Below are 15,162 nucleotides of genomic sequence, written 5' to 3'. Positions count from 1 at the left end.
GGCGTTACATGTGTCTCGTGTTGCCGAAGTTGATTGCCGCTCGCGTTGGCGCCCTTGTTTGTGCCGTACTGGTGGTTGATGATGATGAAGTGAACACAGAAGAAGACGACATAGTTCAACGTTCTGCAGCAAAATGGTCCGAATGTTTCCAGCCTGTGGCCATTGAATACGCAAACACACACACCGATTCAGCAGAAAGAACTTTAATGGATATCGAAAACATCAATCGAAAACATTTCACCTAAGCTATTATAATGCTTTCGTATTCCCACACGTAAGCAGCCTTAACTGTCTCTGCTGAATTCATTCTTTCTTCGTTTACTTGTTTACGAGTGCTTTCGTCGAGGTTGAAGCCGCTGTTCCAAACCAAGCCTTCTTCCAGTCCTTGAGGGCCAGGTCGCACGCTTACGAATGCCGAAAGTAACTGCACCGTGACAGAAAAAGAACGTTTGGCAGTCATCTAGGCCCTTAATAAATTCCGGCCATGTTTGTATGGCTGCCCATTTGATGTCGTCACGGACCACCAAGCACTTTGTTGGTTGTCGTCACTGAAGGACCTCTGAGGCCGCCTCGCACGTTGGGAACTTCGCTTGCAGAACTACGATATTCGCGTGCTCTACCGCCAGAACTCTGACGCCGACGCCCTCTCGCGTTCTTCCTTGCTTGACGACAATGCCCACTGCTCCGTATACCAGCTTGCCGTTTCTTCCATCAACCTTCGCACCATCGCTTCCGAATAGCACAATGATCGCTGCATCGCCTCGCACACAGACTTGCCCTCTGATACATCGGCACAACCAACCACTCGCGCGTTACGTCGTCAAGCCCACCATTTCGCCATTCGCGACGACTTACTCCAGCAACGCAATTACCACGCCGATGGCCGCTAGTGGTTTCTAGTAATACCCCGCAGTCTGCGTTCTGAAATATGCGCGTCATTCCACTCTGACCCAAAGTGTGCACACTCGGGAGTATTCAAAACTTACATGGACATACAACAGCGTTGCTACTGGCGCGGGATGCACAGCTACATTTAGAAGTTTGTTCGCTCGGGCCCCGATTGTGAGCGCCGGAAATCTTTACCGCGCCTCTCGTCAGTCCGCCTGAAACCATTACCTTGCCCTACCCGGCCGTTCGAGCGTGTTGGCATCGATTTGTAAGGGACAATTCCCCTGACATCTGCTGATAACCGCTGGGCCATGGTGGCTGTTGACCACCTCACCCGATACGCCGAAACTGCCGCTCTCCCATCGGCTACAGCGCGCGATGTTGCCTCCTTCCTGCTTCGCTGATTCATACTTCGTCATGGTCCACCACACGAGTTGCTCAGCGATCGCGAACGTGTCTTCTGGTCGGAAGTCGTTGAAGCCATCCTCAAAGAGTGCTACGTTGGGCACCGCACAACTACTGTTTACCATCTGCACACCAATGGCCTCACAGAACGCTTTAACCATACGCTTGGCGACATGCCCGTAATGTGCGTAGCCTCCGACCAAACAAATGGGGATGCTATTATTCTGCCCTTCACAACCTACGCCTACAATACCGCCACTCAGTATACCACTGGCTTTTCACCCTTTTTCTTATTGTACGGTAGGCACCCATTGCACACAATCAACACAATCCTTCCGTACAAGCCGGATGCATCTGAATGTGCGTCTATTTCTGCCACAGCGGGCCCTTACTAAAAATGACCAAGAGCACCAGGACAGCGTTTGCGGTGACGCCATGCACATTTATGCCCACGTTCCTCCCCGGAGCGCTTGTGTGGCTCTCGGTCCCTTCCACTGCACCTGGCTCTCGTTGAAACTACTGCCCAAGTACGAAGGCCCCTATACCGCGTCGTCGAACGCACATCTCCGGTCAACTATGCGATCGGGCCCGTTGAACGGTCTTCGAACATGCGCCGTCATGGACGAGACCGTGTTAACGTCGACCGCCTCAAGACCAACAATGACCCTCTGATAGTCGCAAGCTGTTAGGTGGTCGGATGGCTCCCTTTTCGTTCCCGGGGGTAATTGTAGGGAAGGATTGGAACGATATAGCGGGTCGTCCCCTACAGCGCTTTCTAGTGGGTCGTCGTCATCAGCGCTTTTGCTCGTGAATACCGCTCGTGCTGAGAGGCCATGCCCTGCGCTAAAAGTCGGCCCCAAGCGCCGGTGACTAATAAAGACTTTGCAATAGGAATGTTAAAGTAAACTGCAGGTTTTAATGTCACGGAATGGCACAGTGGGTTACGAGAAACGCCATAGTGGAGGGATCCGGATTACTTGACCCCCTGCGGTTGTTTACAGCGCACCTAAGTCTAAGTACACGAGCGTTTCTGCATCTCGCCTCCATCGAGGATGAAGCGATTTTAATGAGTAGAAAAGATAAGTGGATCAGGAGAGGATGTCGCTAGCCCTCGATACCTGATTGTGCTAAGGACAAAGGAGGACGTAATAGGCATGTGACTATGCTTTAGTACAACGAGTCGCAACATGCACGTTGTCCGATATGTGGATGTGCGCTATTGATGCACTACGTGCAGGAGTAATATCTCCTCGCAAAACGTCCTCGCGCAAACACGTTTTGCGCGATCTTCACACCACACATGCTCTAGGGACGAGCGTCTAATCCCGTCTCACATGGAAAGTTCAGCAGGTCATGGCGCGTTGGTCATGATCGTCGAGATACGGCCGCCGCCCGCCAGCGCAACCTTTAACACAGCGCTGGCTATCAATGCTCCCTTAATTGATCGACTATATCATCAAGGTCATGTTGAGGCGAATAATCAACGCCCTGTACCTGCTGCTTCCTGGCTTAAATACACCAGTGGCGCTAACAGGTGCGAACATTAATTATTTAGGCTATAGACAGTCTCCTGGCTAAACTGCAGTAACCACGACATCTGCACGCGAAGACGCATACGCTGTGAATTATGCATATACGCTTCGCCCAGAAACAGTGTACTGTGCAGCTCTCATCATCATCAACTTCACCATACCATCACTCTACTTCGTTTTCATATCTTTTCATCGTTGCTTCCCCAAACCCCTTGCCCAGGAGGGGATCGAGTATTAGGCTACACTCAGGCCGACCTTTCCACCTTTCTGTCATTAAAGATCTCTTGAGTGTTGTAGGCTTTCGTTGGAAAGCAAGATGAAGAGGGTATATATATATATTTGCCTTGCTTGCGAAATGCTTCCGTACACTAAGTTTATGGGCGTGATGCTAATGAGTGACCATCACCACGTTAGTATCACCGTTGGTTCGACTCCCAGCGGTGGTGTTCAGTTTTCTATGTCTCTACTTTCATTCTATTTCCTTCCTTTCAATTCCCCTCCCCGTATCATAAACAAACACACACACACACACACACACACACACACACACAAAAAAAAAGCAATTTCGCTATAAGAATCTGAGTTGGAGATGCATTGCTTGTCCTCTGTGGTCACTGTTTGTTTCTTCAGCCCTGACCTGGTAAGCAAGGTGATAACCTTGATGTGCATTAAAAGATGAAAAATGAGAAAAGAGAGAGAGAAAGATAGAAGGAAAGAAAGAAAGAAAGAAAGAAAAGGGGGACCTATGGCAAGTAGGTTCGACCTGATTTGGAGCCATCTGGCAAAACACGAGCGTCGCTTTAATGTAATGGAGGGGTGAAACGTGATTTCGCCATATACGGCCCAGGCCAGAAAGTGCGGCAAATAGCCGGGTCGGTATTAATAAAAGAAAACGCGTTTATGCTTATGACTGTTCGTAAGAACAGATGCGAACCAATCATCATGCTGAACAAATTATCAGCGAAGACGTCCAGGCAGTATCTAAGAGCAAATGAAATATGAACGAATAGCTTTGTGAATTCTATGCATTAATTTGATCGCTAAGAAAGACGAAGGGAACAGTGAACACGTGCAGAAGGGCATGTCGGTGGGCTGGCCGGTGCTTACTTAATGACATGACGTAGCACAAGGGCATAGCCACAAAGAAGGCACACAGAGAAGACGTCACAGACCCGCGTTTTTTCTTTGTGTTTGTGTCCTTGCGCTACGTCATGTCATTAACCAATCATGTGCTTTCTTCGCCTATTTTCTCTAAGTAATTGTTTTGTTTTCAGAATGTAGTTAAACTCACTGGCCCTACTCGGATTCTACAACTATTACCGGCATACGAACGAAAAAACCCAGACTTGTGTGTCTTGTAAGCGGGTTTAGCGCTGACCGACGAAATCTAATCAAAGTATCTAATATACGGCACCTGATCTCGAGCGTATCTCGTATGCTTTCACCTCCGGTCGACGTAGCGCATTAAAATTACTGCATTTGCGGGCAAGTCTGAATGTTATAGCGGACACGTAATACAGTTCGGAAGAACAGGCTGTATGGAGTACTGCGTTCCAGGAAAAATCCTATTGATACGAATTGCCTGAAATTCACACTGACCTCAAGAAAGGTCTGCTTTAACAACAATATTCCTGCTTGAAGGAGTACCGATGTGGCATTTTCAACTGTTTGTATTTTTCTTCGAAAGATATGGGGGCGAGAGATAAACTTTTATTGTAGTACCATCACTTTATGATGGCCGGGCCTAAGCCTCCCATGAGGGGACGTCGAGGGCTTGCCTCGCCGCCGCCTCACGGGTGTGCTGGGCCGCCCAGGTTTGGTCGTCGAGGGCGGAGCTCCGAAGAGCCTAACGCAACCTCGACGAGAGGGTCGTGGTGTTAATGTGTGTGTACTGCGCTGGGCACTCCCACATCATATACGGAAGCGTAGCCGGGTGAGTGCCACAGCATCGGCAGTTGGGGGTAGTTTTTTCATATATATGCTGGTAGGCTTTTTTATGAACCAGCTTTCCTACAGAGCCAACTTCAGTTGCGAATCACAAGTGTGTGTGTCATGACGTTATAACGCACCTCCTGGGAAACGTCACCGAAGCTGGTTCGCATAAATGCTATTATAGTAAATAATTAGGACTCTCTGCCAGTATTTTTTTTAGGTTTCGAGGCTTAGTATATTTATTTAACCAAATAAAGAAGGATAAAGGTATGGAATATTATAAAAGAAAAAGCGAAACGACTAATTTCAGAACGCACTGTCAGCCTTCCTCGAGTACTGCAAGTTTCCTATACAATAATAACTAGAGGGAACTAGAGTCTATACGGGGACTGCAAACCTGGCGGTAGGGGAATGATGGTTAGTACATGGGCTTCTCGTCCTTATGGCTTCGAACGGCTTTGAGACTCTGTAGCTTTGTTGCGTTATAAATGTGACATTTCGCCATAATTCTGCATGTGCGCACAGTGTTATTTTCTGCCTTTAAAAGTATGACTTCGAAATATGGGCCGACAAAGGCAGATACCGTGCTGTAAGTAAATCCGCAAGAACGTACGAAGCTACAAGCACAAAGGCCAGACGCATGTTCACGTACTGAACATCATTATATATTATTCCCATGGTAGCCGAGCGATCCCAGCGCCATAATTCCCCCTAGTAACTTTAGTACAGTATCTACGGTGTACTGTACTCGAACTGCCCGCTCTATTGCAGCTGCGCACCAACAAGTGCGAAAAAAAAGAAAAAAAGAGAGAGTCGTGTATGGCGAGACATGTGAGCATCTTCATTTCAAGGACTGCCAGTGATGCGGTTGGGTGACGCATGCCGTTCATCGCGTTCTGACTTGATCGAGGACGTGTCGCAGAGCCGTAAGTCGCGGGAACGTCTCGTTCTTTTGGCACAGGCCCTGGTAATCCTCGTAGTCCACATAGTAGGCCGCAGCGCATACGCTCGGGTTTACCTTCAGGGCAAGTCGCATCTGGTTAAAAATGCAAAAAATAAAAATGAAAGGAAAGAAAGAGCGATTTTAGTTATGTAAATTTTCAGACATTTTACGAATAATTTACGTCAAGCTGACAAAGCCCAGAGTATAACTTTTGGTATAGTTAGTCCCATATGTCAAATTCCCCGAGCACAGCTGCCTGGGTCGTCCTTAAAGAGGGGGGGGGGGGGGGTGGAGTTGGTTGGGAGGAGGAGGAGGAGGAGGAGGAGGAGGAGGAGGAGGAGGAGGAGGAGTTCGTGTGGAATTCGACCTAACTGTGCATTGAGGGAGGCGCATAAAATAAACTAGTCATTGTAGTGATCAACATTTTCAAGTTTATTTACGCATGGTTCAATTCCTTTGTACAAAAAGAATCTCCTTGTAACATTTGATAACAACACACAAACACGAAAGATCTAAACGATACATTCGGTCTTTCCTTTTCCCTTATTTATGCGCTGCAGCTTGTTGCTTACTTTCTAAAGCACTTCACCCACAAGAATACCAAAAGAAAAAGTGCGACCCATTACAAAGTTCAAGAACACGCATTGGTAACAGGCAATTAAACTCTTTTTTTCTTTCAGCTGTTCTTGCGAATTGTTGTCTGAAAGGTGCATTCGGTTGTGCAGTCCCCGTAATCGACACTTATGCTCCAGCCTAACAGTAACTTGGGACTCCGTTCACTCCTTGATTTACTGTATATTTACTGTAAGGTATTTGGTTGCATATGATCCACCGTGGTTGCTTGGTGGCTTTGGTGTTGCGCTGCTAAGCACGAGGTCGCGGGATCACATCCCAGCCACGGCGGCCACGGCGGCCGCGTAACGATGGAGGCGAAATGCGAAAACACCTTTGTACTTAGATTTGAGTGCACATGAAAGAACCCCAGGTGGTCAAAATTATTCCGGAGTCCCACACTATGCCTTGCCTCATAATCAGATTGTTGTTTTGGTACGTCAAACCCCATGATTTATTTTAGTTATTCATTTGGTAGAGAGAGGGAGATAGAGAACCCTTTTATAATTTGCTAGCATATACAACTCCGTTTACTGCTACTCCTCCTATTCTTGTTGTATTCAGATTTTTTTTACCCCGCACGCGTGAATCGATCTTACCATTTTGGTGATGCTGTCCGGCGTGAGGAAAGACTGCCACTGGTTGTTTCGGTAGTGGTACGCCGCGATGGCCCGCTCGTCCTGAATGGGGCCCACCCAGTCGTCTCTGGAACATGTCTGCACGTAAAGTGGCGTCGTGTAAAGACGAGGCCTTGCTCTTGCGGAAGTGCACACATATTTTGTGACGTCGAACTGACTGCTTCACCGACAAAGCACAAACCTGCTTAGCTTAGGTGATCACACGGTTGATGGCCTTTGATGATGGACACACGTCTCAATATCCGTCTCATTTTTTTTTCTTGCTTATACAACTAACCAAGGCAAGATACCGCTGATTTAGGGACATATAACCTAAAATCTAAGAACATGTAACCTATTGTTAATATGCATTTCCGTTGCGTCGTATCCGTAGCGATTTCGTGTACTCAAGATAATCGACGTGCCATCATATCATACTGCTACAGCATTGCAATAAGACAACGTTATGCATTGTGACGAAGAATACAACATAGGGGTCTTAATCCATTTTGACTTCACAGTTGCATACAACCGGCAAACAGCCTGTAAACATTTTAATTTGTTTGTCTACCTGTAAAAATACGTTGAACAGCACGCGTGGCAGAAGCGATGGTGACTACGATTTTTAATACGTGTTCTCAGAAGACAGTGACGTCTCGATATACGTTGTCATTCGCACTTCAAGCGCATAGTGTAAACCTCTTCGGCGCTGTAGAACGCTTTGCAAGTGTTTACGTATTGTTGACGTAATGCCTCAGCGAGCGCAAGGTGTTCGAGTTCGCGCGAGCGACTGCTACAAACCAGCGCATGCGATTTCTGCCTGAACCAAGCCATGCACTGCAAATTTAATATACATGATATCTAAAGCACTTGGTTGCATGTTAAGCACAACCAATTCTTCAACTATTTCATGTTTCCCGCTTTGTGAGAACTTCCGCTCTCAACTTCTTGTGTTATCGTCTATTCTTAATTGTATACATATATATGTTGTGAATGTATGTTTCAATGCCCTAAACGGAACGGCTCGAATACAGCCGCTTTTCGGTTTGCCTGGTCTTAACATAAAATTTAAAGCCTCGCTTCGTCGTTTAGCCTGAAAGTGAAGGCAAGCGCAGTAGAGCACGTGCCTTGTTGTAGGGAATGAGCGTCTCGCCGTCACAGGGCGCGCCCACGTTGTTGGTGGTTGTCTTGAGCGTGTAATGCAGTGAAGCCAGACTGAGCGAGAAACACAGTTTGGGCAGTGGCTCCACGCCGTTCTGCAGCTGCTTGGTCCACTCGAGCGCCGTCACCTGCACGCATTATCGTTACACGACACTGCAGCGTGCCTTATCACTCCAGAAGGCAACGGAGCACTGGAAGCTGCTCGTCCTACATCCAACTTCATTTCGGACAGTTCTGCGGAGCGCTGTTCCAGGAGCGTGCATCGTTTCGGAGAAAAGCGCCGATCATGCTACTAGTTAAATTATTGAAGAACCAGCGATAGTGCGGCTGGGCTGCTTGTTCGTAAGCCTGGTGTCAGTGCGCCTTGGCGTCGAGGAGCTCGATGTTGTTCTAGGTCACGAGGGTACAATCGGTGATTTTCTGTACCATATCCCTTTTACACGCGCTGGTGCATTCTCTCCTTTTTTTATTTTGCCGTTCTTTTTTCTTTGCTACCTCTTGGTATTTACCTTCAACGTTATGCATGTGTGCATGATTAAAGTACGACGAAGTTAGATACCGCGCTGCGTGTACTGACACGCGTACTCGTTTGTCCTTTTTCCTGGAACCACATTTCACGTCCTAACACATTAACTGCTAACGTTAGCGCTCAGCGCAAGACGCGCATTTATGTGTAGGAAGCTTCTCAAATGTTATCGCTGGCTCTGTCTACTGCTTGTGTAGTCGCCAAGCCCTGTGTAACCAGATTGTGTGCGCGACGTGAATATGTATGCACATTCTAGCACTTACGCGAGCACCAGCGATTACGTTGGAAGGTTCATTGAACCAAGCGTAAATAGCTGACAAGTCTGATCCGCACATCAGAGTTCGCCGATCGACGAGTGTGCTCACAGCTATCAGTGCGCCGAGTGTTGCTTGTTTTGATGGGCACAGTTTCGTACGATGAACGGTTAGTTTTGTGACTTGCGTTGTACCACTGGGGTTATTACCCGTCTGCACAACGTGACAATATGCGTCTCTTTTCAACGTGAGTAGTATCGGTCTTGCTCTGGTTTTATTTCCTAGATTCGCTATTTCAACTAATATTATGTCGTGCCCTCTGAGAGTGCACGGGAGCAACGGTTCGCCATTGCAATCTCGGAGGCCACGATTCCGTTAGCCCCGATGCGGCCTTCGCTGCGCTAGTCGTGACGATCGTCACGATTCGGATACTTACCACGGGCACACTGTCGGCCAGGTCGCTGTACTCTCTAAATGACGTAGGTAGAAGAGCACTGCATGTGGTCAAAGGCCTCGAGTGGTGCGTCTCCAGGATGGTGTAGTCGACCACCCTGCAAAGAGAAGTCATTTCGTCAACCCGGTGAATCAGAAAGTTATGTACGCAGGCTTATGTACCTGTGCCCCACTTTTCTCCGCGTTTGTGTAGTGAAGAAATCTTACTTGACGATCTTCTGCAGATTCTGAAGCAATTCGACGGAAGCTGACTTGTAGTTCTTCACCTGGATGGCGAACATCAGTAAAAGCGACCGCGGCTGGTTCTCCTTAAACGCCTCGTGGAATTTCTGCATTGAAAGTGGCACCCAGCGCTGTTTCTATTAAAAAGATTTATTACTATTATTCGATGCAATAAACGTTGCGTATGCGAAGACCTGATCGTTGAGACGCCGAGTAGAGGAGTCCCATAAACGATGTTAGATTCATATATACCCCGAAGAGTCCATCGCGTATGTGCGAAAAGTTTTCTTTTTCTTTTTCATACCCCTGAACAACTGGGGAGGTATTCTGCAAGAGTCCACCTGTGGACATGTCCATTTCGTCTGCTGCTCAAGTGCTGATTGGCTGTGGCGTCTGGTTGCTGCGGACGAGCAGCCCAGCCCAGCCAGTCAGAGCTTCCACAGCAGAAGAAATGGACGAGTCCACTAGGTAGACTCTTACAGATTACCTCCCCTACAGACGGTGGCAGCGGTATAAAAACATGTCGAAATACTTTATCAGATTACTCATCTCTTCTGAGACGCTTCTGGAACATACAACGTACTTTATCGTATCAAAGAGTGTGCTGAACTGCGCTAGTTGGTGCAATCTTAGAAGGCAATCGAACAGCGCTTCAGAGAGAAGAAAGTAAAGACAACAGCCACATCGATGTGCTAGCATGTACTAACTGAATGAGCAGTTATTTATAGGTCGAACTTTTCTTGCGTTCTTACCAGGCTTCGTCCCAGCACTTAGAGGAAATGGCTGTGTTTCTACAAGCCGCAAGCACGTGCTTGCAATTTTCAGCGTCGTTGCTTAACAACCATCACCATAATGAAGTTTTCCAAGAGCTTTGAAAACACAGTGCTAGGCTCCAGCAATCTTTAAGCTCGCTCTAATTCCTGATTCAGTGGATCTCTGCCACCCTTAACTGCCGGCAAGGGCATTTTGTCCCTGCTTTACTCGTGCGAGTCTCACCTGAAGCATCTTGTGCAGCGTAGGTAAGCGGTCGTTGGGGACATGTACCCCGAGGAAGGCGAGCCCGTCGAACTTGTTCTTCGTGATCCACGACGAGGTGGTGATGACGAAGTGTGACAGCGCGAGCGGGTCCTTCCACTTGTCCACGCACTCGCGGATGTCCTCGTGGCTGACGGCCACCAGGTGGTTGCCAGAGCCGTTGGCCGCCATCGCGCTGAACAGCTCGAAGCCGGAGCCTGAAAGGCACCGAGAGATGATAGAGCGACCTCATTCGTGCGAACGATCTCAAGTTTATTTCCGTGAACAGGTATCGGTATGGAGGACAGATTCAGCTGAGTGTCGCTCATGCGGTCCACACCGCTAGGATTTCGCACACTAAGTCGCTGCAGAGAATGACGTTGATGTTGAATTTTTTGATGCGTGCCTCGATGAGATGGTAGCGACGCGCGATCAGTTTGAGTTAATCATAAACTGTGGACTTTAATGTACCGAATTAGCATAGTGCGTTGCCGTGATGGAGGGCTCCGGAGTTATTTTGACCACCTGAGGCTCTTTAACGTGCACCCAATTCACGGTACGCGTGAGCGTTGCGATTTGGTCCTGTTGGTTGTTCGTCGTTTCAGGGGAACGGCGCAGGAATCTGCCGAAATGGTTAGTATGTCCTCCTTGTGCTTCCTTTTGGCCGATTCCTGCGATGTCACCCTGCAACGGCATCCGGGTTCCCTTAACATGCACGCAAAACACGACAAACGAACGATTTTGCATTGCGCCCCCATTTGGAATGCGTCCACCACGTCCGCGAATCGAGCGCTCTACCTCGTGCTCGTTAGCGCAGCGCCATAGCAGCTGAGACGCCGTGGTAAGTGGTCAGCTTGCGTGCAACGGGACTTCGATGCAGTGGTTTCGCGACGCGTTGTGCGCAGACGCTGCGGCTGGGAAAGATTACCACGAACCGTTGGTCTTTGGCACCAGTTTGTCCTCCTGACCGTTGTACGTGAGGTCCATGAAGACCACAAAGTCGCAAGCTTCATTCGGGAACTGCTGCTCCACGCTGGTCTTCTCCGTCATCACGCAAATGAGGTTATGCGCTGCAAAACACGTGTCGGCGGGCTTGGCGTCAGTCAGCGAGCGAGATGAGGAGAACATTCTAAGACCCTTCACATTCGCGATCGTTAGTACGACATGTTTTCTAGTGCTTAGAGCGAAGGAACTTGTCTGTGCGTGTCTCGACTTCTGTCTGTTCTGCCCAAAGTTTCCGCGCTAAGCTATAGAAAAAGTAACAAGAGATTCGAGGAATGGTACAAGCTGGCATCATCGCAAATTGTTTAACAATTAACAACAGCAACAACCTCAACGAGTAGCCACTTCGCTGCCAATTAATCAACATAGCGCCGATCGAGGAAATACACGAAGAAATAGATGAAATACATTGGGTGATATTTTGTTCTCTCCTGCGCATATTCTTTTGTGCTTGGCATGCGAATGTACAGTTTAGACAGTCCTATACTTTGGTCGTGTATGTTTTGTTTTGCAGTGGTGTTGACATGTCGAGGCGCGTGTTCTCCGAGATCCTCCAACTTCTCCCATCCACTCTCTATCTGTACTACGTGACCACCTTTCCCCACTACACAAACATAAACTTTTTTCCGCTTTGGCACTCCTAATTTAAATGCATTAAGAAATAGATTGTCCAAATAAAAGATCTGCTTCATAGAGTAGGTAGATTATAACTTTTTCCTTTGAACATAAAAAACCACATCGAATATAGTGCACTGAATGTGGAGAAATACAATTTCTCAATTACCATTCATTTAGATACAAGCTTCCGAGGGCAAAACTTCTTAAATCGCGAGCATCGCCTTCCCTTCAGTCGGAGGTACTTACGGCGCCCCGTTCGCTCTTCTTCAGGCTTGCCAGTTGTCGCCTCTGGAAGGGCATTGGAAAACACGGCGCTTACTAATGATCTAACTACGCGGCTGCATTTCCATATAGCTGATCACTTTCAGGCATACTTTCACTTTTCCACGACCTAACCTTCAGGGCAACTCATCCCTGCAGCGGCGAGGCAGTGCTGAGATGTAGAAGCAAAACAAAGCGGTAACAGGAAGATGCGAGACGAATTGGCCGACATGATCAGCACTATGGTTCTCTTTTTGTTTGCATCTTGCCTGGCAGCATCACCGCTTTTTCAGTTGAGGTACGTTGATACGACACATTTGTGTTATCGCACTACCGCAGACGCTGAATTGCTGTCGTAAAATACCAAGTCAGAAATAGTGACTTATTTGATGGCTTCTCGCACTTTAAGCGACCCGCACCAGACACCGTCAGAAAGAGTGGTTATTCATTAGAAATCGTAAACCGGCGTCATGGGATCGTTCTCCTGCAAGAATCACACACACACACACACACACACACACACACACACACACACACACACACACACACACACACACACACACACACACACACACACACACACACACACACACACACACACACACACACACACACACACACACACACACACACACGTACACACGCACACACGCACACACGCACACACACACACACGCACGCACGCGCACACACACGCACACTAACAAAGACAACAATAAAAGGTTTAATGGTAGCCGATATAGCTGCAAGTGAAATCTCAAAAGCACTTGTGCGAGGACGCAACCTACCTTTCCCAATCCTCCCATGCCTTTCTCCATATTCAACCAGACGATCCACGTGACATTCATGTCACGATCTTTGCTTCCCCCCCTCCCATGTCATTCGTGCACTTGCTTAAAGTAGCATTTCCAGCGGCGGTTTTGCGCACTTGGGATTTCGCGGGAATTCCCGAGTTCGCGTTGCTGCTGGTTATTTCTGCACTCTATGCAGGCTGTTCACGTGAGGTCGTGGCGACTGCCTGTGACGTCGTTTCTGCCGAAAGGGAGGAAGGCTGCTCTGAGAATGAGAGCACGCGCGGGCTTATGCTTGGATTTTCAGCTGTTTCGATGGTTTACTTGGGTGCAGTACTTTTGCAACCACGATCGTCACCGCATGATCTAGGCACTGCGCTCGTCCGTTTAAAATGCTCAAACCTGGTGTGGAGTCCTTTAGTATAGATGCTGTGAGTGCCCCCGCGAGTGTAATTCAAAGGGGCGGAACGTGAAGTCTGAAGCCAACTACACGTGCTCTGCATGCTACTACGAGAGCATGACGCGGTTCCCTTTTCGGTACGTAAAACGACATCGATAGTTCCTTACCTGCTCCATGCCGAGCACGAGAATCTGCAAACGAAATGCATGGTATGTTGTGTGCCGCTACCTTTGTTTTTAAGTGCAGTCTATCTCTCCTTCCATTAATGTGAACATAGCGGACCGGTCTAGATCTAGTACATTGCAGTATTATACTTTATATGCTATATGTGCACAAGTTTTTACGCTTTTACCAGCAGATACTGCAAAAAAAAGAAAGAATTACTGCGACACTATTCTCCTGTGAGAGTGAACGAGACGACAATAGCCGAGGGGAACACGTCTCCTCCCAGACAAATAACCATAAAAAAGTGTAGATTGTGCCAACGGTGTAGTTTTCTTGCTCACCCGCACAGTGTGGTCGCATTTATGTTGGCCAAACCGATCCAACCTAACAGGCCCAAACTGGCTGAAAGTGGAGGTTCGAGATCCGGGGTTCGATCACCCCGGTGGCCACATTACGACGAGCGCGCAATGCAAAAAAAAAAGGGAAAAAAAAGAAGGGCAATGTTTAGATTTCCGTACATGTTAAATGGTCAAAATTAATCCGACGTCCTCCAGTACCACCTGGCTCAAAATCAGATCGTGGTTATCGCTAGTAAAAAAAAAAAAAAAGCTAAAATAATTTTATTTTTTTGAAGTAACGCCTCGATTGGTCCTGAGTACTGCGGAACGACAAATTAGTCACGTGATAAAAGTGAGCTAGTCCTCCCCCGCCCTTTCTACCCCACCCCATCGTCCCCGCCGTCTCAATAAATGTTCGGGATATGTTACTGAATGGTGACCAACCTGTAGATGCACTTAAAATGGTGACAATGGCCATTTCTTTTTGACAAACCAAGCTACAGGCTAGAGTGCGCAACCAGCTGAAGTGATAATTCGCAGTTGCGAAACTTGATAAAATTGAGAAAAAAGAGCATGTCTCGTCGTATAGACAACTTTTTTTTTCTTTTTAGCGAAGCACACAGGCATGCAAAAGGTATCGAAGGATTTGTTTACCTCCATTGTTGATCGGTGGTTTCAGCTCGACCAAATTTGCCACGGGACCTGCACAAAGCATTTACTATTAGACTAAACGTTGCACCGCATGACATGGTTGCGTAGTATTTCCGCTTATACGCGTACTTTCGTACCTCTGCGTGTTTGGATACTCTATACACAAACTTTTGCAGTGCTATTGGGGGCAATCATTTTTGTTAAAGACTGCTGGAAATGGGCTGGAGAAATGAAAGAACAATTGTAAATGATCTTCTTTCCTCTATACATCTAACACTTTTTTGTATACCGCGTTAAACCCACCCCCCTTAAAAATTAATAAAGATAAAAATAATCCTTTAGGGCTAATAATTCGAGTATCTTGCAGAATTTCAAAA

At 47.6% G+C, this 15,162-nt stretch overlaps 1 protein-coding gene across 5 annotated transcripts; it reads right to left on the bottom strand.

Annotated features, from left to right (window-relative positions):
* Positions 1-5,016: 5,016 nt before the first annotated feature.
* On the bottom strand, positions 5,017-14,958 carry LOC126521357 (chitinase-3-like protein 1). Of its 5 annotated transcripts, XM_055065716.2 has the most exons (10): positions 14,789-14,956; positions 13,799-13,822; positions 12,426-12,467; positions 11,495-11,629; positions 10,542-10,777; positions 9,531-9,652; positions 9,307-9,421; positions 8,057-8,218; positions 6,912-7,028; positions 5,019-5,793 (listed from the first exon to the last, which is right to left on the bottom strand). In XM_055065716.2, exons 1-10 carry the CDS (start codon positions 14,847-14,849, stop codon positions 5,644-5,646), a joined length of 1,164 nt encoding a protein of 387 aa, XP_054921691.1. In that variant the 5' UTR covers positions 14,850-14,956; the 3' UTR covers positions 5,019-5,643. The 5 variants fall into 5 exon arrangements, with proteins under 5 accessions (XP_054921693.1, XP_054921691.1, XP_072144610.1 ...); XM_055065718.2 differs by lacking the exon at positions 8,057-8,218 and having other exon boundaries at positions 5,017-5,793; positions 14,789-14,958; XM_072288509.1 differs by lacking the exon at positions 13,799-13,822.
* Positions 14,959-15,162: the final 204 nt, after the last annotated feature.

This window comes from Dermacentor andersoni, chromosome 6, assembly GCF_023375885.2.
Source record: "Dermacentor andersoni chromosome 6, qqDerAnde1_hic_scaffold, whole genome shotgun sequence".
NCBI classification, from domain to species: Eukaryota; Metazoa; Arthropoda; class Arachnida; order Ixodida; family Ixodidae; genus Dermacentor; species Dermacentor andersoni.
The sequence above is the reverse complement of the archived record's forward strand: the minus strand, read 5'-3'. Positions and strand labels throughout refer to the sequence as shown.